Below are 19,000 nucleotides of genomic sequence, written 5' to 3' on the forward strand. Positions count from 1 at the left end.
TTAGATCCCTGATCTTCCTGTCAAATGTCAAACTTCCTTTCACTTTGAGACGAGACAACGACAATGATCTGAGACTAGGTAGAGTGCAGGTAACCGTCGATGGTTGAGATGATCCAGCCTTATGATGGACGTCGTACAAAGAACCTTGAAATACCACGTGTTTTTAGCGTGGCTCCGCTTAAGTGGACTAGTCCCTGCATGGGCCCCTTTCCCCTTTCAACCTTTCTAAGGTTGTCCTCGACATCTCTTCATCGACATTTCATTTCGCGCAAGTGCGTGGTCGATTCCTCATAACTTTTCGCACAAACGTCCAGAAATCCTCTCTGTACTATCATATTCGTATGCATCATGTCATCCGTCAAGATTTCTTCATTTCCCGCGATCATTAGTCTTGTTGCTGCGGCCGATGACGATCCACCGGACGGACGTATACTGCCTGGGGCTGCAACCCCAGAAGCGGTTTACCACTTTCTCTCAGCGACACCTCTACTTCATATCATTCCCAGCTAGTTGATCATCCATACCCAAGTCATTGCCGGAGTTAAGAGCCATATGCATCTGCCAGGCACTCATATGGTCTTGAACTTTACCCTTTTTGCAATGAACCCCGAGTTGTGAGAAGGTCTCGCTGAGTACGACCGCCAGGGGGAGGGTCGATGACTAGACCAGCGTGCCGTTCAACTGGGCGCGGCCGGTGCAAAGTTTAAAACATTGAATGTAGTTACTTCGATTGGTCAAAGATCTACCGCGGATATGATTGCTAGAAATAGAGAAAGGTGTGATGCCCTGTCAAGAGCTCTCCTTTCCTGTTTCAATAGACCGGAGTTTAGATGCCTACATACCCGGCACACCAGTATGGTGTAGCTCTATTTTGGACATGTTTTTCAGATCCTTTTGGAAATTTTCATTGGGTTTAGGAGGATTTGGATAATACCACCTCCCAATCCTGAAAATTATGCTTGTGGGATGCGGTGGCCAATATGTCCTCACTGTTGATATTTCACTCCAACGAGCATTTTGCTGAGAGCCAAATCTATCAAACACGAGCACTGCTCTTCTTTGATTGTTCTGGTAACAAGTAAACGCTATCAATTCCTCGCAAATGCCAGATTGCTCTTCCATGTATGATGCTCCTAGTATCCATCGCCAAATATGCAAAGAAAATTCAATCCCAAAGTCAAAGTAAAACATTCCAAAATTTCCAACCCAATACTCGCGCCCCCCAATGCTCTATCGCTCAAAATGCCCATCAATGCGCCATGTTGAATGCAAATCCATAGTTATCTTCTGCGCGTTGACTTATTTGCCATAGTACTAGGCTTGTTAGTGAGTTACTCTGTTGTAAGAAGTCCAACACTTACAGGGTCATCTGGTTGAGGCTCTGGCTTTGGTGGTGCCTTTTGAGCAGAAGCCAAAAGTGATGAGTGGGATATGATAGACATGATGCGTGGTTGAAGGGGGTGGTTGGTCGTTGTTGTTGATTTTGATTTCTTTGGAAAGTCGAGATGATTTTGTTTTTGAGATAGAAGATATAAGTGTTGTTCGGTGAATATTGTTGTGAAGAGATGTGTATGAGATGGTTGATGAACAGAATACCTTGAGCAGCTTCATGGACTCTTATATATCCAGAATGTGGTGTAGTTGAGCTTCATTACCTACGAGTGTAGGAGTAGTCGTTTTGGCCTTATTCGTAACGATGATCCAATAGAGCTACAGTGTCGTATACCGAAATTCATTACTGGAAAGCATGTGCCACTTGAAGCCTGATCCGTGTTGTGACTCTCTTCGTCTTGACTAGCTCGTTGAGTGCCTCAGCTCCATTTTACCATCCTAGATCCTCTTTACTGGTGCCGAGATTTGTCTCTAGTACCCGGCATATTAAACATCCAATCAGAGACCTGTGGAAACTTTATTTGCATTTAGCTTATGGCTTGTGCGTGTTTGTCAACAGTTATGTCGTTTCCCAGTACCTGTTGAAACTTGGCCACGAGGAACACACGTTGTTGTGTAATATCACAATTGATTCATTATTATATCACCTAATTATTCCTGACGGATTGCCTACTATTAAAGTAACCTTTCTAACCTCAACTGTTACCGATGAGCTCCAATGAATTAGGTAACAGTCCAAATTAATTAGCCTCAGTCCTTTTGGCAAGTTCTGTTAACCCGGTATGAGTCTTCGCTCAGCTAGACTGGTTAAGCAGGTACGGTCTTTGAGTTCTACGAGGAATTCATAAGCCGAGCAGTATGAGGATGCTCCCCAGTAATGTGTATTCGCTGACCCAGTCAGGTGCTGTCTGCTTGATTTACTTCACCTAAATGACGTGCATCTACGAGACCGAGTCAGCGGCCGCGAAACAAAATATGCAAATTCTGAGGCTCTCCAGAAGTTGTTTCCGTAAGGCTATCTTGGGAGCTAAAAGTCACAACGCTTAATCCGCGCACTGTGCTTCATCCTCGACCAGTGTCCGTCATTGAATATTCAGTTGTCCAGCGCCAACTCTGTTGCATCCCGTATCAGGCCGAAATTCAAGACTTGGACTGGTCAAAGAGTTTCTTTCCTTTACCGGTACTAACCAAGCTCGTAGCTCTCCGCATCTCTGATGAGTCGGCAAGCCCAGCTACTCAACACTGCCCACAGCCAACATCGCGCGAATAACATCGTCAAGATAGAGATGAACCACGAACGAGGTGCCCTCGCTTATCAGGCATTCAGATGCGGCTTATTTCTGAAGATAGCAAATTCCCCAATTACTTTTTCGACAAGGGGCTCTGGTGCGTCGACACAAGGTCACTGGATCGGTAATCATTTTGCCACGCCGCAGCTGAAAACGATGGGCTTAACAACATCCTGCCAATCAATCAGCTGAGATGCGACTTTTCTTTATTTGGCTCGTACACACTTATTTGCATCAACGTATTCCGGTGAAGTTTGAAGAAACTCACTTTGCAGTCCTGACTTCATTGCGCGTTCTTCACAAAACAACACAGCTGGACCCATTCTGCGGCCGTGATACAATCGGACCCAACCTGCGGCCACAAGGTGCTTTTCAAACACGCCTCAATATACCATACAGCAACTACCAGAGAGCTAGCCGGATCTTCATCCAACCAACTTCTGTGATCAAGGAGTATTTCACGCTGTACGCCCTTTTGTCTGGAATAGCCAATTACAAATGGTTATTTGACGCACATGCCAAGTCTCTAGTATTAAGATTCGGACTTCTATTGGCTTCATAACAATGACTCCACACCCCAAGGGCAATTCATACAAAGACTCAGACCGCAATATCTCACCAACATAAGTTGGAAATGTCAAGATTAAGGCATAAACAACATCGTATGCTGTTCTACTCGGTATTTTGGTCGTCACCAGCTGAAGCAGCTTTTCTTCACCAGAAGCAACCGCTTTTTGAAGGAATGCACCGTAATTTGCCTAGATAGGAAAGATCCGGATGATTCAGACTATACTGCCTTATGAGCCGTCCTAACAAGAATAAAAAATAGTAGCTCTTCTTGTCTAGATGACAGCAGCATGACTTTTGTCATCTAGACGCATTATGGGACACCGAGCTTTGGAATGCTACCACATCTAAATCGATTATCTTTTGATTTGATTGAACGAGAGCCTATAATTTTCAGTCGATGAAGATATATGTCGAAGTTGGTTTCTACCAACTGCAATACCTGCCTTGTACGACGACGAGTTGATGAGATAACACATCTCAACAAGAGAATTTATGATCGCCATCCACCAATATCAAGCGGGAAAGACAACTCTCCTTCTTCAATCAATGCGGCTTAGAGTCCTCAGTTGAAGATGCCTAGAGGACTCAAGGAATCTATGGATTTCACACCGAAGCTGACAAGTGTCTTAACACCATGAAGACTCAGGTTTATGATTATCCTTCCTTAGAGAAATGTTTCACGCGCTTGTTTCTCATAGTCCTTTTCTTTTTCATCCATGGATTTTTCTTTGAAGAAGTTATTTATATCGAAGCTCAGGTTACTTCTGATGATTATGTTCTTTTTAGGTTGACGTTGGGATTCTGAGCTCGCTAGTGATTTCGATTATTGATGACTTCCTGGAGAAGTGAAAACCGAACAATATTCGTTGGGGTATGGGCAATTCCTGTCTTTTCTATCCTCATAATGTTTTGTCTAGCTTTTGTTGTACAAGGACTTGGGTTGGATACCACTAGCAATGAGCTTTCGCGCAAAATAAAAATTGAAGAATTATATCCTGTGGCATTTTATTGATATCATCGAGCTCGCAATAGAAATTCGGTGACTATTTATGCACCATACCCGCGTATGTTGTTCTCAATCTTTTTTTTTAAATACTCTATCTGACTTGATTTCGTTCCATTCCATTCTTGGCGATGTCTGAGCTCCAAACGTTCTTGTCAAGGTACGCGCTGATCAATTAGTTTCCATGCCGGTGGCTTCGTTCCCTCTATCACCCATCTCGGAGCAGGCGGACTATCAAGCTGGAATTTCTGCTGGATATAAATGGCCAGTCCGTCCATAGCATACGAGTGCGCATTTCTGTAAGCCTTGGTTGTGCCCAGAACTTCGGCCATTTGGTAAGCCGAATCAGAATCATCTGTATAGTCTTTAATACGTGGCCAGCTTACTAGGTAAGGGAAGTGAAAGGTCTCGTGGAACATTGTTACCGCGGTATTCTCCTCAAAATTGTCTATGACATGCTGCTCCGGCTTGTTCTGATCGTATCGAGCAACCTGTTCTCCTAGTGTCTCTCTTTTTAAGAACTCCTCACACCACACTGTGTGATGCTTCGAATCCGTTGAACCTTTTTTTTTGTCTAGCCATGTCTCCGCTATAGTGGCTAACCCTCTCGAGTCTGGCTCACAACGATCATCTGGATCCTGGCACCACCACAAGATTTCCGTGTTGCTTTTCATAACACCGGCGTAAAGCAGTTTTATTCTCTTAAACGCTTTGCTGATAGATCGTGTTCGGTTGTTGATGTCTATTGCGTTGGGTAAACCAAAGTCTAATGTTCTGTTCCAATCTTCGCCTAACCACGTTCTATGTACTAAGTCGTAGTCATAGCCTTTAACATGCTTTGTCTGTGCCTTTGCGAGTAACTTCGACTCTTTCCAAGCTGTTTTTAGTATCTTTTTCTTCGTATCATCGCAACTGACATCGATTTTCATATTCGGGAAGGCTTCGTTGTAGTCAACGAAAATAAACTGTTTCATTTGCCGCTCTACAACCGTATGAGGGTGTGAAATGTTTAGTGCAGCGGCAAGACTGAGCCAAACAGCTACCAGTAATGCCAGTGGAGACATTCTGCCGGGTGGACGACAGTTGATCGCTGATGATTGTTATTGTTGGTAGGAACTTGTGGGTAGGAGAACCATGAAATTGATATGTAGATGAACATAATGTTTAGGTTTTATATCAAATTATAACTTGCCGATACTTAAAGCATAACTTTATAAGACATAAATAATGAGACTGTAAGTAGATAACTAGATCATCACACGACTGAGTTTGTCAATAGGCGAAAAGCTACTTCTCGTTACGAGCAATGGTTGGAATGCTACTGAGAACCGAAGATATTCAACATATATTTTTGAAGGACGACGTTTAGTTAACAGATTCACGGATGTAGAAGTGAAACTCGTTTAGGTAAGGTATGCTGAGGAACCCTTATTCAACGTCGTCATAGTCATAGTCTACTTTACGTAAGCTCGACATAACCAAATTCAGAGGTAGAAAATGTCAAAGAAAATGTAATTTTGCATTTGGTTCTGAGCTATAAACCCTAATATTAGTTCAATCATTGATTCTCATCTACCTAAGAAATCTCAACTATTGATTAGTGATCATGGCTTGTCTTTTAGACTCACGTGATTGTTCTCCTGCTAAGTTAAGCACGTGGTCAAGGAACCTGCGGCGCTACGAGTAGCGATCCTCTTCTACATGACACTTTCAAACTTATTACAACTTCAGATCTTCAAACTCAAAAATTCATCATCGCTATGCTCGAATGTGTCCCGTCCGCGAATCAATCACCAGTATCTGATAGTTCTGGACCGCCACGTTTACAGAATGATCTCGCGTTGACCTCTACCGGAGTTGGCCGTCAACCACTTGTACCAGCAGCAAAAAGGGATCGTAAAGGCCATCGAAAATCAAGACAGGGATGTTTTAGCTGCAAGAAGAGGAAGATCAAGGTATTTAACCCATTACTCATTGGCATCTTATGCATTTCAAACTAATAATAGCAATTCTAGTGCCAAGAAACCTATCCCATGTGTGACAATTGCAAAAGACTTGGTCTGAAATGTCAATACATGCAAACAAGTGCTGTCGTTCAACCTGCAACTACTCAAATAGAGCTGAAACCTTCTTTAAACAATACCCCGGAATTCAGCTTGATGGATTTCCAGCTATTTCATCATTATCTGGTAGCAGCATATCCGCATTTCCCTGTTGCAAGTGAGGATATATGGTTAAATTATATCACGCCGATCAGTCATCAGGTTCAGCTCACAAAGTAAATCAGACTGTCTTTTGGCTAAGATGTACATCTAGTCGTCTTTCCTCATGCACGCCCTCCTCGGCCTCTCAGCATCCCATCTCAGCAAACTCTCCCCAACATCATACACCAGCGCCGCACAATCCCACCGCTTGAAAGCAAGTCAAGGCCTCAATCTCGCTCTCAGCGCCCCGCTCAAAACTATCGAGGAAGCAGACGCTGTGGTCGCTGCTTGTAACGCGCTGCTCATGCAGTCCTGGTATATGGACGACGGTCTCCATGCGTTCTTGGTGTTAACACGCTCGTCTCACCTCGTTGCCGATGAGGTAAGGAGACAGAACATTCAGGCGTTGCTGGCGAAGAGCGATCTTGATACTTTTGTCGAGGTTATGAGTATGAGGTTGAATGGGCGGAAAGCTCCGGCGTTTGATAAAGCGTTTATTGAGGATGCGGTGGGATCGTTGGAAGAGGTGAGTGGATTGTGTAGTGAGGAGTACCAGGGAGGGTTTCGAGAGTGTTTGCTTAGTAACTTTTGCGCGCTGGAAAACACTTCGATTGAAGGTTCGTCTCCCCTTTTCTTAACCCCCATCCTAACTAACCCGCCTCCCAGCCTACCAAGCCCACGCCAACGTTTGCAAATTCATCGTCTCCATCGCCTCAAAAAACTTCATCAGTCTCTGCGATCCTACCAACACAGTTTGTCAAATCCTGAACGCACATCTTGTAGCGTTACATCTAGTTATGCGACCTATTTCATGCCAGGAAAGGAAGAAGTATACGGTTACGATGTACCGTATTCGGATGAGCAATTGGATTGAGGAGATTGTGAAGGGTGTGGATGGGGGGTTTGAGAGGTATCTGGAGTGGCCGAGGAAGGTGGGGGAGTTGCATGCAAGGGGGGAGTTAGATGGGTATATTCTGCGGAGGGGGTGAGGTTGGTTGAGATTGACGAAGTTCTTTGATGCTGTAGCATCAGAGCCACGGGATGAATCTTGAACTGGGCGGGCACTCAAGGATATACGGTGGCCATACAATGGTAGATGAGAATCTCGGCTGGCCTCCCTCTCAAACAAACACCAAGTCATCTCGAAACGACAAGACGAACATCCACAATCACTCAGAATACATGTCTTAGTACACAAGCTAAGCTCTTTTCGAAAGAAGGAAGAAACCCGTACACACTCTAAATATCGTCATAGTTCGACTATCAAGCCTCGAAATTTCGAAACACAAGATGGTTTAAATGGGACAGTAATTCCCACACATTCTAGGGAGGAGAATCCAGCTTCTGACCCCCCAAGAATCCAGCTGCTGAAGCGTCATCAAGAAAACAATGTCCCGGACCAAACCTGATACCACAATCGCGAAGCACAACCGAGGAAACTGGTTAAGTGGAAGGGATGTTTGATTCGCACCGACGCTATCATTCTTGGCAGCTGGGTGCTCATAGACAGCTCAAAAGGTCTGCCTGAATCATAGAAGTACTTGCGACACCTTGGAGAGATGCGTAGCAAGTGATGGTTGTGTAAAAGATGGAAGATAGAGAGGAGCCAAAAAATAAAAAGTAAAACACCTAACTCGGAAATCAGGAATATGATTAGGTGAATAAAAAGTGCATTTAGTTTATTATAATATTCTTATTCTCTACTACTACTTATACCTAGTTGAAACTTCTGTTTTAAGGACGTAATTACACTATCCTTTTCGTCGTTCATTCACGGATTCAAGAAACAAAACATTTATATTGGAAGAATATAAGATTTGACTGTTGGGGTACTCGAGATATCTTATGACTAGTAGCGAGTAACGGTATTGAATCTTGATAGACTTAACGTTATACGATATAAACTTGGAATAACCTTGAGGTTCGAATTCCCAACAATTTAGTCTAGATATGTTGATTCGAGAACCCACTCCCTCATAGAACTCATGTTTTTCGAGTTGATAGCAAGCTCGAGCGAGGTAAGTCAGACCCGCGTATTCACTTGCTTACCATATGTCAAGAATATGAGATTTCGTAGAGGACAGCAACAATAAGCGAATGGCATTGGCAGCACAGAACTACTTCAAGAGACGAGAATATCAAATCACATTCTCAAAAAGCATTAGCATTCACTTAGGGAACACAAGTGGTAAGTGATCTTCGAAAGCATATAATACAATTCACGAATCCCTAACCAATAGTTGTGGAAGATTTATTTCATAATATCATCGTTCTCTCTATGTAAATTCCCTGCCCTGCAAGCTGATTAGAACCTTTTAGGCTATTTACAAATGCATCCACCATGTTGTGAAGCTAAAGTGATGCTCACATAACGGTCAAAAACTCTCATCTAAGGTATAGCTCGCACGCTTTTCATATCTCGATCGATCCACTCATCTCTCAATATCTTGGCTCGTCAACCTTGGTCATGACTTTATCATAACCGTATCATCGCTGCCATCTAAATGTAAAATATAAATCTGCCCTGGAAATATGACCTTTCAAGCCCATTTTCCGAGCAAGGCCATAAGTCCAGCACCAATGCACATGCAGAGATAGGCAAGGAGCAACATCTTCATGCTTGCTTTTCTCATCTCTGGGTTGAACATGAAATCATGGGCCATGAGCTCGACCAGACCCGTGTAGATCAAGATACCAGCACTGATAGAATCAAACACACCATTGACAATACGAGTGTTCTGACTGTTTGGCGCCAGCGATGATCGAACACCGAGTCCAGCAGCGACGGCAATGGGAGTAGTCAAGCCATAAGCAGCTCCAAGAGCCCACGGAAGATACCATTTCGACTTTGGCCATGATGCTGTTGCAAGTCGTGATCCAAGACCAAGACCCTCGAAAGTTTGGTGGAAGACAAGGACGATGTACAAGGTGATAAACTCTTCACCGGCAACAGCAAGCGTGAGACCAATGAAGATGGAGTGAAAGATGACACCAAATTCGAGAATGAAGAGTCCTGTCATCTGGGCAGCAAAGTGGTCGTCCTCGGTCATGTGGTCTCGCTGATGTCCAAGATGATCTTCACCTCCTGGTGGGTATGTGAAATCATTTGGTCTTCCTGGAACACTGCTTTTTCTGGCTGCCTGAGTGACTGCAAGATCTTCACCGGCTAAGCTACTGGCGGAATGCATGTTGGGGCTGTTCGCGTCACCATTGTGAGAATGGCTTGACTTTTCGCTTTTTCTAATCAGATCCAACGAAGGGTCCGCCGCTTCAATATCATGCGCTTGTCGCCCAAAGACATCGAACCGCGCCGCCATTAATTCAATGAAGAACATCACAAAGATAGTCATCAAAACAATACCAGCTGCCCAATCATATTCGGTGATAGGACCGGTGTTGCAAGGATTGTTGAGGGCCTCATTTGCAGGAGAGAGTAGCTAAATATAGTCAGCTCATGCATCTATTGTTATTGTCGCATTCGAAGAACGCAACTCGGGAGAAAATATACTTACATGGATAAAAGCCGTTGTGATGATAACACCGCTACCGAAATGTTTGGTAATGAAGAAGGCCAGCTTTGGTACTCGCATACGCTTGGTTCGTGCGGCTGCGACTGGTAATAATGCACCTGGAGAAGGATCAGAAACTGGTCGAAGCAAAATAACAGATAAAAATCACGACCTACCTAGCATAGATCCAAGTCCAATGACAAAGATGGCTGATATGCGCAGTCCCATTCGGCCATCGTAGTCGTTTCCAGAGTCGCACTCGACCTCAACAGTCCGAACGGCGTCCATCGCGAGAGCTGATGTGTGGGGGTAGATCTAGATAATCAACACCAAGCTCCTTAACTCTCGTGCTTGTCGGATCCCCGAGGCTCCTTCGACACCTCCACACAGACTCGAGACCCTTCTTAGGATGGTCGAAGATTTTTAAAGTTCAATGGGCGATGTGTGCTGGGCTAAGTCTTATCTCCTCGTGGTCTTTGTGGTACTCCGGATTGGCTCGTATGTTCGCGGAAAACAAAGGGTTCGTCTCGCAACAGATGGCAGCAACGATGACGAGGAGTGGGAAATTCTTGGGTTACGAAGGATCGAAGCTTGTTATATGAGCTTCAACCTCGTGGTGTGTAAGGATTGAGGAGGTTGAAGAAAGAATGTTGGTGTGGTGGTGGTTAGACCGGAAGAAGGACCAAGTGTGTACCTGGATGGGTAGGACCGCAGCGGCAGCGAAACCCTCTTTTCTGACGTGCTGACTCCGATCAGATCTGATGCGGAGGAGATATATTGATTACTTCCACCAAATGAGTTTTCAATTGATAATCTTTGAGTTACGTGAGGCTTGTTTACGGTAGAAGACGATGTCCGAAGAGGGGTATGACACGAAATAAGTGGTCTCTATTTAGTGCAACCGTAGAAAAGATGAGTGAAAAGAGGCTCTTTTCCTCGTCGCGAGTCCTGCCGAATTTTGTGTGGTGTGGGTTGAGGGGCACATTGGCGGGTGCATCGGTGGGCACCTTGATGGGTACCCCAACTTCGAATACGGGTGGATCCCCAGTGGCCAATGAAGAAGACCGCGGTGTATGAAACTTCATTCCATCAAAACAAAAACAAAATCCATTCCATTTCCTTCACACATGTGAGATTCCGCCGAAAGTCTGCTATTCGCGCGCCGGTCACCAGGCAAGCAGTGCGTATTGCACAAGTACGACGCGAAACCGCTGATTCCATAGGAGCTGCTTCATGTGCCAACTGCGGTCGAGATGGAGTGAGTAACTGTTGCCAATAATGGGCATCGAAAGTTTGGTCATGCGGGATACCTCGAGCCGCTTCGTGCAGCAGGCAGTGGTACAGCAATAATTTTATTGGGCTCAGTTTCTCGAAGGGTATCGGGCTGAGAAGCTAATCTTACAACAGCAAACCGCCGTCGTATCGACAATACAACCAACGGCAACGATTATTATATGGAAGTAGATCCTCGGCCCATGCTTGACATTTCGTCCACGGGGTGGCGCACATATTGTGCAGTTTCAAGCACTGACTACTGCGGGCTGCCTTGTTCGAGCGTTTTGGGTTTCTTGGGACCATAATACCTCAAGCATCCAACCAACCCCCTTTGTTGTTATGCGGGCTATTGTCACGTAAAGCCAGATATCGCACCTTGTGGGATAACCCAACCCGAAGGTAGTCCGACTAGTACGAGTAGGATGCGCTTGTCACCAAGGGCGCTTCTTTGATGCGCGATGGTGGGTGACGCAGGTGTTGGTGGCATTGTTGTTTCTTTGACATGTCTGTACCACTTTCATACATCGCAATGCTTCCCCTTTGGCATAGTCGGCGTGATTTCCTCACTTACGGTATGTCCCAGATATCGAGCCTATCAAATACGAGTTTGACTTTGACTATACTCGGTGTCTAGCCTCGAAGTGGTGGAACATCAGTTTGCCGGGGCAAGAGAGCGAGTCGGAATGCCCTCATGCGGCCCGAAACGAGACCTAGTTCATAGCTCGCTGTTGATGTTGCTTTCTCGGTACTCGTGGTAATTGGAAGTATCCACACCTAACCTTCTAGGCTTTGTCCCAGACATCAGTGGCACTGCCACATGATTGACCTGGTAGTCACATCAGATGGTTTCACCGAACTGTATAGTTGGCTAACACAACCTCATGAAGAGTATTGCAGTTCTAGACCAATCGCACGGAATGGCTGATCCGTTCTTTTCATGTCGATGGAAGACCCGAGAGTGAATAGCAACTCCTTGACCTTGCCCTCCCAGAGCAAGCCAATTTTCCAATTCTGGTCGACTCGTGCCTTCAGAACTCCCAGCACTTGTTCAGGCTCTGATATTGGTTTCTTTTCAATCTCATCCAATCTCCATTCCAGTTTTGCCGCCATGCTTCGTACTCGAATTTTCTCAGCCTTGGCTTTCATTCTCCATAATTCGCAGCCCAGCATCAAATCACTTTCGTAACTATACACATTGAAGTCGAATTTCGAGCACAGCGCTAGGTTTCTCCCCGCTTTGACAGCATATGTTGTACTTATGTTTCCCATCAAGGGATTCAATGTCAACGTCGCCGTTAGTGGAGTGCCGTTATGGGCGGGCAGAGTCGCAAATCTTCCTCCAAAGCTCACTCCCCCAGACTTGTTCAGCGACCCATAATACACCTCCGCTCCTGCACTGAATCGGCCATAAAAGCGATCTTCGGTCCTGGGAGGTTCCGTAATGCCTTTCCTAGGATCAGGACCAAAATTATACAACCCTCTGATGCCAACCAAACCACCGTCTGTTGAATACAGGGATTCAGCGCAGTATTTTCCAACATCATATTGATGCAAGGCCAAAATCGTTCCACCATTTCGCAACCGACCGTCACTTACAGCAGACAATTTGAACTGCTGTGTAGGTGTGAGTCTTCGAAGGTATAGCGCTTCCAGTGTGCTTTGTGGCAAGTATAGTCGTCCATAGAGCAGTGTATCGCGTTTGTCGATTCGTTTGCCCGCATGCCATTGCTCCCATTCCCAAGAATGTTTATGTTTCCGCAACTCCTGTATCTGTCTATATCCGCGTATTACATCCTCGAGTTCGATGTTGGCACTTTGGGAAGCCGGGCGAAGTGGTAGGGAGGAATACAGGTAGGATAGCGAGCCATCGACCAAACCGACGCTGCCGATCGCATATGAGGTCGCAAAGTTGGGAGAAGAGAGAGAGGAAACGCTTAAGCCAAAGCCACGAGGAGTTTCGAATTCGAGAAGAGCTGATGGGGGTCAGTTGAAGAGCTCATAGGAATTAGAAGTACTAGTTACCTCTAGCAGTAGCCGTTAACTGCGAGTATGAATTCTCCAAGTTCCAATTCGAAGCGTCGTAAAATGCATTTTGAACATAATCCATAAACTCCAACATTTCCTCTATAACAAAATCTTCTTTCCACAAAAATCAATGTTCATGAACCTCTTTGCTCTGTCCAAAACCTCCAGCATCAAGTTTCCAAAACACCTCAAGCTCCACCCCTGTCCCGGATAAACCTCAACCCCACGGATCAACATCCCGCCGCCTATCGAAACTTTATCAGTCCCTCAAAAAATAATTCCTCAATCGCAAACCCACCGGCACCATCACCCCCCTCCCTCACAACATTCACAATGCCGAAATCCAAGCGCGCAAAGGTGGTTCACCTCACCAAAGTCGATAAGAAGGGAAAAGAGTTAACGCTCAAACTCTTCTCCAACGTGCGAGAATGTCTGGATACTTATCAGTACTGTTTCGTTTTCTCGGTGGATAATATGAGGAATACGTATTTGAAGGACGTACGGGCTGAATTGAGCGATTCAAGGTACTTTCTCTTATGATACCCAACTTATCGACCATACTGATGGTGTGTAATAGGATATTCTTCGGCAAAACAAAAGTAATGGCCAAAGCCCTCGGGCAAAACGAAGCAGAAGCGCATCAACCAAACACGCATCTACTCTCCCCGCACCTCGTGGGGAACGTAGGATTACTGTTCACGAACCGTGATCCAGAAGCCATCATCACCTTCTTCAACGGATTATCAAAGACGGATTTTGCGCGCGCGGGGACGGAGGCGACGCGGGAGTTTACGATTCCAGCGGGAACGGTGATGAGTATGGGTGGGGAGATCGAGGAGGAGAACGATGTGCCGTTGGCGCACAATTTAGAGCCAGAGTTGAGGAAATTGAATGTGCCGAGTAGTTTGGTGAAGGGGAAGATTACGTTGCAGAATCCGTATACGGTTTGTAAGGAGGGGGATGTGTTAGATAGTAGACAGACGAGGTTACTGAAGATGTTTGGGGTTGCGACGGCCGAGTTTACCGTTAAGCTCGTTGCGTAAGTATTTTCTGCTTCTTATTGAGTAGGACCTGAGTTAACAAGATTTAGGTACTGGAGTTCAGCGACAAGTGAGGTCACTGTAGTAGACGCAATGGAAGCGTGAAGGATTATGTTCCAATGAGATTATTGTGCGAACGAGCTTTCTTATTATACATTGTCAGGAGGAAAACTGGCGTTCACCGGCGCTACTAGGTATTATGGAATCAAAAGAAATTTTGTTGCTCTGAGCTCCTGTCTTACCACCATCCCACCCACCACATTTCTCTGAATAATACACGCAAGAAACCCATTTAATACTAAATTCGCATGGTCAGATGGCAGCAAAATCTTACCTCTGACCTTACCTCCAAACCTCGAGCCAAAAAGAAGGTTCACCCGAGCACTCTTGGTGCTATAGGTACCTGACTGAGCTAAGGGTGCTGCTGAAATCGACGTGTCGGAAGTAGTCCATTACCATAAATTTGATAGACTTTCAAACTGTTGTTACACACAAATTGAAGGTGTTGGCCATACTACCTTTTGGTGAAATGGTGCATCGAAAAACCGCTTACCCCTGGTGATTAAGGGAGGAAAGACTGAAGATCGAGAAACCCACCGCAAGACAAACCGATTAATGCCTCGCTGCATCTAATATCTTCGAAGTTTCCGAGGGTCCTCTTCGTAGCCGTTGCTTTCGTACTGCCTCTTGCGTGAGTCGTCTTCTCGTGGTCGGCCACCATAGCCACCGTCTCGGTCTCTGTCCCGATAGCCACCACCATCTCTACCTCCCTCTCTTGGCCTTACCGGCTCCATGTTGCTGCCACTTCCACGAATCGAGTCACGGTCATTGTAGCTTCTGCCGCCGCCGCCGCGATAGCCACCGTTTCTATCATCATATGAGCGGCCACCACCACGCGAATCATACCCACCAGCTGGCGCTGAGTTTCCGTTTCGCTCAGGGGATCCAGAGCCGCCGTATCCTCCTCTGCTGAAGCCACCAGCTCCTCTGTCGTTAGCGGGGGGTCCGCCAACTCTACCACCAGGGCCAGCGGGCGCATTGGGAGGGGCACCATATCCATTAGAACCTCGGTCACCACCGAACCCTCCTCTGCCACCAGAGAAGCCTCCGCCTCCCGAATAGCCAATACCACCTCTCCCACCTCCGCCACCACCGTACCCCCCACGGTCTTGGAAACCGCCTCGGAAACCGCCCCTTCCTCTGCCGCCGTCAAACCCACCTCGAAATCCACCGCCCCTGAAGCCGCCGGGTCCTCCTGGAGGTCCATTGAAAGATCCGGGTCCCATAGGCCTTGGTGGAATCGTTTTGGTGTATCCTCGCCCACCTTTTCCGCCGCCGAAACGACGTGGTTTCCAATCTCTCACGGTTCGGCCACGCTCAACGTCGACTTTGATGCGACGGTCTTTGATTCGGATACCATCACAGTTTTCTAGAGCAGCTGTTCACGAAGCGCAAGCAAGGCGCATTTGTCAGTCATTTGGCCCATACTTGAGTACCTTAAGTGGGCATTAAGAAATGAAAAGGGGGAACAGGCAGCCTGAGGGCCATGTCCATTACAGAAATTCGCGTCTTGTGAAATCGGCCCATGGAGCTGCCAGCAATTAGGGGTGTGATCTGTTTACCTCTCATGTCTTTTTCTCGCTCAAAGACCACAAATGCATATCCACGATGCTTCTTTTTCTTCTTGTTCGGCTTTTCGTCTTGGTGAGTGTCAACAACAATCCGGATCTAGTCAAATGTTAGTTGTGTGGTCATCTGCGAACCACTCTAGTTGATGATAAATACATACTCTTTCAATAGCGCCATAGCGGCCAAATTCACTTTCCAGGTCTTGCTCGGTTGCCTCATAGCTGAGTCGTGCGACAATGAGGGTCTTGAAAGCATCCCCTCGAATATTTGGATCTTCTGAGGGTTTGTCTGAAACAGTCATTATTAGCATTTTTCGTATAACAGTGGCGAAAAGGAGCGCATTTTGGTAAATTATGATTGTACAACAATTAGGGGTGCGCTCACAGCCTGTTGGGCCCTCCTTTAAAAGCTTCTCCTGATGTTGCTTCTTTTCCATCTTCAACCGATCCTTTCTTTGGAGCCATGATTCGGTAGGTTTGTAATCATCCGTTTCCTTGTATTCCTGAAGTTGTGGTAGGAAGGCCGCAATGCCGCTGATATTGGGAGTCTTGCGTTCTGCAGGCGCGTGGTCGGACGGGGCTACCCATCGTAGAGCAGGGCGAGGCGCAAAGAGGGCAAGGAGATTTGGTGGAAGTTTGTCCGTCATGGTAAGGGATCAAAGCCAAAAGCTATTGATAACAACTAGAATGGCTGCAGCTCCCGGAGCTGTTGTTGATGACGACGATCGAATATTATTAGGGAACCGAGAAAAGCAGTCGTGTCGCGTCGTGCTAGATTGGGGGAGCAAATGATTTCCGGAACGGAACATCTAAGCACCGCAGATTTTTGAGATCGTTCCCTATCAACCTCACCACCTTTTTGTGTAAGAGCGAAGCAACAAAACACAATGGTAGTCCAAGGAATACGCAAAGCTACCCAAGGCCAGGCAAGTACCAACTGTATCAAATGTTCCCAGCTGTAGTTAATTCGGTGAACAGAATGGCGTGGGCGCCTTCATTCTTCAGTGCAAGCGACTCGAGTTCCATTATTGTGACTGGGCAGGTAGCTCAAGGGGCATGAAGTTCGTCCATCTCTTCTTTGAAAGTGCTCTGTACTCTTTCTGACTGTAACTCTTCTAGTCAATTCCTCAAGTCTCACATATCAAAGTTTGCTCGTGCGAACCCATCAGTCGAAATCTCCATCTCTCCACGACCGTCGAAGCATCCAGTTATCCGCGGCCACTACATCAATGGCGGCGAAAAAGCCATTTGCGTGCGCAATTTGAGTGAAGGACAGATATTACAGAAAGCAGAAATATTAAGGGATGCGAATGGAGAGAAATTGAAGAGGGTGGTGAAGCCAGTCAAGAGTTTGAATGAAAGTGTTAGAGGAATATGGAGTCCATATCATAAACCCGGTGGTGGTGGAACTCATGTTTGAGCGGAAATTTGCGGTGGCAGTATGCATAGGGTTACAGCGAAGAGACGTCGACGATGACCACGACGGGTTAAACATGGTGTTTTCCTAAGATGCACTTGCGAAATCATGTTGCGGTTGTGTTAGAATATGGTGTATATTACGTGTTATAGGAGCATCGAACCGGCGTTCGTGGTATTGAGAATCAAAACTTCAAGAAATCTCAGAATCTAAGTTCCAAGGCTATCTTGTGTGGTCCTAAGTTAATGATGGGGCCTATGGCATGGCGGGTTCAAGTCCATGAGGCAATTGACATGGGCTCAAAGGTTTCCACTTTGCTACTGAGCAGAAGCTCTTTATTCAAGTCAGGAATGCACCCTTCCAGCAACTCATTATTACCTTAATAAGGTCACATTGAAAACCTAGTCACTAGTGGTTGAGATTGACCATCTCCAATTCTGAAAAGCAAACGTGGGTGAGGAGAAACTTATGTATTTTTTGGCATTTCTTTTTAGGTGCAACTGAGGTTAGTAGCTCGGCGGGAGGCAGTGCTTACAGATAGATCCTAGGTCGACTCATTGTCTCTCATGGTGATACCAGTAGCTGGACTTATATTCGCATACTGTCTCCGAGCCGCCTCCATATCTGCATCTCGCTTTCGCTCAATCTGCGCCCTCTTCCCGGCGGCTCTCTTGCATGCAATGAGGACACCGACGATGGCGATGAGTGAAAGTCCACACCCAACTGACACCACTATGACGGGAATGGCTATGCGCAAATCCTCCATAAATGGTGACATGGCCATGTTGTTATGGGTATGTGTGTACTGCTAAGTTGAGATTGAGTGAGTAATGTCGTTCAAAAGGCGGACGAATCTTGTACTTGGAGAACTTATTTGATGGAAATATTCTTCCATCTAAGTATGTTGATCTCGCTAAGAATGCCGTGGGTTGTTCTACTGTTCTTTGACATTACAGTGTCTTCGCACCCATAACTTCTTCTAAGAATCAAGCTCTTTGTTCTACATAATGTCTTTCATCGTCTCGTCACCAATCGACATCAATGACCCCTTTAATGCAGTTCAGTGGTAGCTTAAGCCTTTTTGGGACGTCTTTGTGAAGGACTTGGGAAGTCTCTAACACAACTTTACACTCTGTCTTGGTTAACATAACCAAATATGTAATAGAAACTACTGCCGATCTTCTCTTGGAATTCATATCTAGTACAAGTGGACATACACGTAGTCATATCAGACGAACTAGTCTCCGTCATCAAATACCACTTACTAGGTAATGACCCCTCTTGACGGAGATGTCTTGACGAGTAGACAAGGATCGTCTCGAAAACAGCAGTATATCATGGTGTGGTATGGCTTAATTTCCAGTCAATCTGCTCTAATATTCACCCTTAAAATAAAGCGTTCATTGCCTAAAAGTAAGTGATAGTGGATAAGATTGTGATATCTAATAATATCATAGTTTAGAGTTTTCATGACACAAGAATTTAGGCAAAAGTTGATGTCCACTCAGACGTATGATATTTCTCTCCTAATCTGTCAAAGTATTCCCACTTGAGCATCAGCTGCTCTGGAATTCCTGTTCCTAATCAAATGTATGGTTTTCCTCCTCCAACCTCTAATACTGTTCGCACTTCACTATCAGCTACCTCT

At 45.7% G+C, this 19,000-nt stretch overlaps 8 protein-coding genes across 8 annotated transcripts; 3 read left to right on the forward strand and 5 right to left on the reverse strand.

The window, feature by feature from the left end:
- Positions 1-4,409: 4,409 nt before the first annotated feature.
- On the reverse strand, positions 4,410-5,318 carry GLAREA_02988 (Metalloproteases (zincins), catalytic; the record flags this gene model as incomplete). Its single annotated transcript, XM_008088073.1, has 1 exon — positions 4,410-5,318. The coding sequence occupies one exon, from the start codon at positions 5,316-5,318 to the stop codon at positions 4,410-4,412; it is 909 nt and encodes a 302-aa protein (XP_008086264.1).
- A 696-nt stretch (positions 5,319-6,014) lies between these two features.
- On the forward strand, positions 6,015-7,447 carry GLAREA_02989 (Zn2/Cys6 DNA-binding protein; the record flags this gene model as incomplete). Its single annotated transcript, XM_008088074.1, has 4 exons — positions 6,015-6,209; positions 6,270-6,518; positions 6,571-7,075; positions 7,125-7,447. 4 exons carry the CDS (start codon positions 6,015-6,017, stop codon positions 7,445-7,447), a joined length of 1,272 nt encoding a protein of 423 aa, XP_008086265.1.
- A 1,551-nt stretch (positions 7,448-8,998) lies between these two features.
- Positions 8,999-10,255, reverse strand: GLAREA_02990 (uncharacterized protein; the record flags this gene model as incomplete). Its single annotated transcript, XM_008088075.1, has 3 exons — positions 8,999-9,895; positions 9,971-10,086; positions 10,144-10,255. The coding sequence occupies 3 exons, from the start codon at positions 10,253-10,255 to the stop codon at positions 8,999-9,001; spliced, it is 1,125 nt and encodes a 374-aa protein (XP_008086266.1).
- Positions 10,256-12,121: 1,866 nt separating this feature from the next.
- On the reverse strand, positions 12,122-13,349 carry GLAREA_02991 (uncharacterized protein; the record flags this gene model as incomplete). Its single annotated transcript, XM_008088076.1, has 2 exons — positions 12,122-13,215; positions 13,265-13,349. 2 exons carry the CDS (start codon positions 13,347-13,349, stop codon positions 12,122-12,124), a joined length of 1,179 nt encoding a protein of 392 aa, XP_008086267.1.
- Positions 13,350-13,600: 251 nt separating this feature from the next.
- GLAREA_02992 (uncharacterized protein) lies at positions 13,601-14,412 on the forward strand (the record flags this gene model as incomplete). The annotated part of the gene is made up of 3 exons (XM_008088077.1): positions 13,601-13,791; positions 13,845-14,306; positions 14,358-14,412. 3 exons carry the CDS (start codon positions 13,601-13,603, stop codon positions 14,410-14,412), a joined length of 708 nt encoding a protein of 235 aa, XP_008086268.1.
- A 524-nt stretch (positions 14,413-14,936) lies between these two features.
- Positions 14,937-16,582, reverse strand: GLAREA_02993 (RNA-binding, RBD; the record flags this gene model as incomplete). Its single annotated transcript, XM_008088078.1, has 4 exons — positions 14,937-15,745; positions 15,930-16,035; positions 16,097-16,224; positions 16,321-16,582. The coding sequence occupies 4 exons, from the start codon at positions 16,580-16,582 to the stop codon at positions 14,937-14,939; spliced, it is 1,305 nt and encodes a 434-aa protein (XP_008086269.1).
- A 332-nt stretch (positions 16,583-16,914) lies between these two features.
- GLAREA_02994 (Thioredoxin-like protein) lies at positions 16,915-17,355 on the forward strand (the record flags this gene model as incomplete). Its single annotated transcript, XM_008088079.1, has 2 exons — positions 16,915-16,977; positions 17,083-17,355. 2 exons carry the CDS (start codon positions 16,915-16,917, stop codon positions 17,353-17,355), a joined length of 336 nt encoding a protein of 111 aa, XP_008086270.1.
- Positions 17,356-17,896: 541 nt separating this feature from the next.
- Positions 17,897-18,136, reverse strand: GLAREA_02995 (uncharacterized protein; the record flags this gene model as incomplete). Its single annotated transcript, XM_008088080.1, has 1 exon — positions 17,897-18,136. The coding sequence occupies one exon, from the start codon at positions 18,134-18,136 to the stop codon at positions 17,897-17,899; it is 240 nt and encodes a 79-aa protein (XP_008086271.1).
- Positions 18,137-19,000: the final 864 nt, after the last annotated feature.

Source organism: Glarea lozoyensis (genome assembly GCF_000409485.1).
Source record: "Glarea lozoyensis ATCC 20868 chromosome Unknown GLAREA6, whole genome shotgun sequence".
In the NCBI taxonomy this organism is placed as follows: domain Eukaryota; kingdom Fungi; phylum Ascomycota; class Leotiomycetes; order Helotiales; family Helotiaceae; genus Glarea; species Glarea lozoyensis.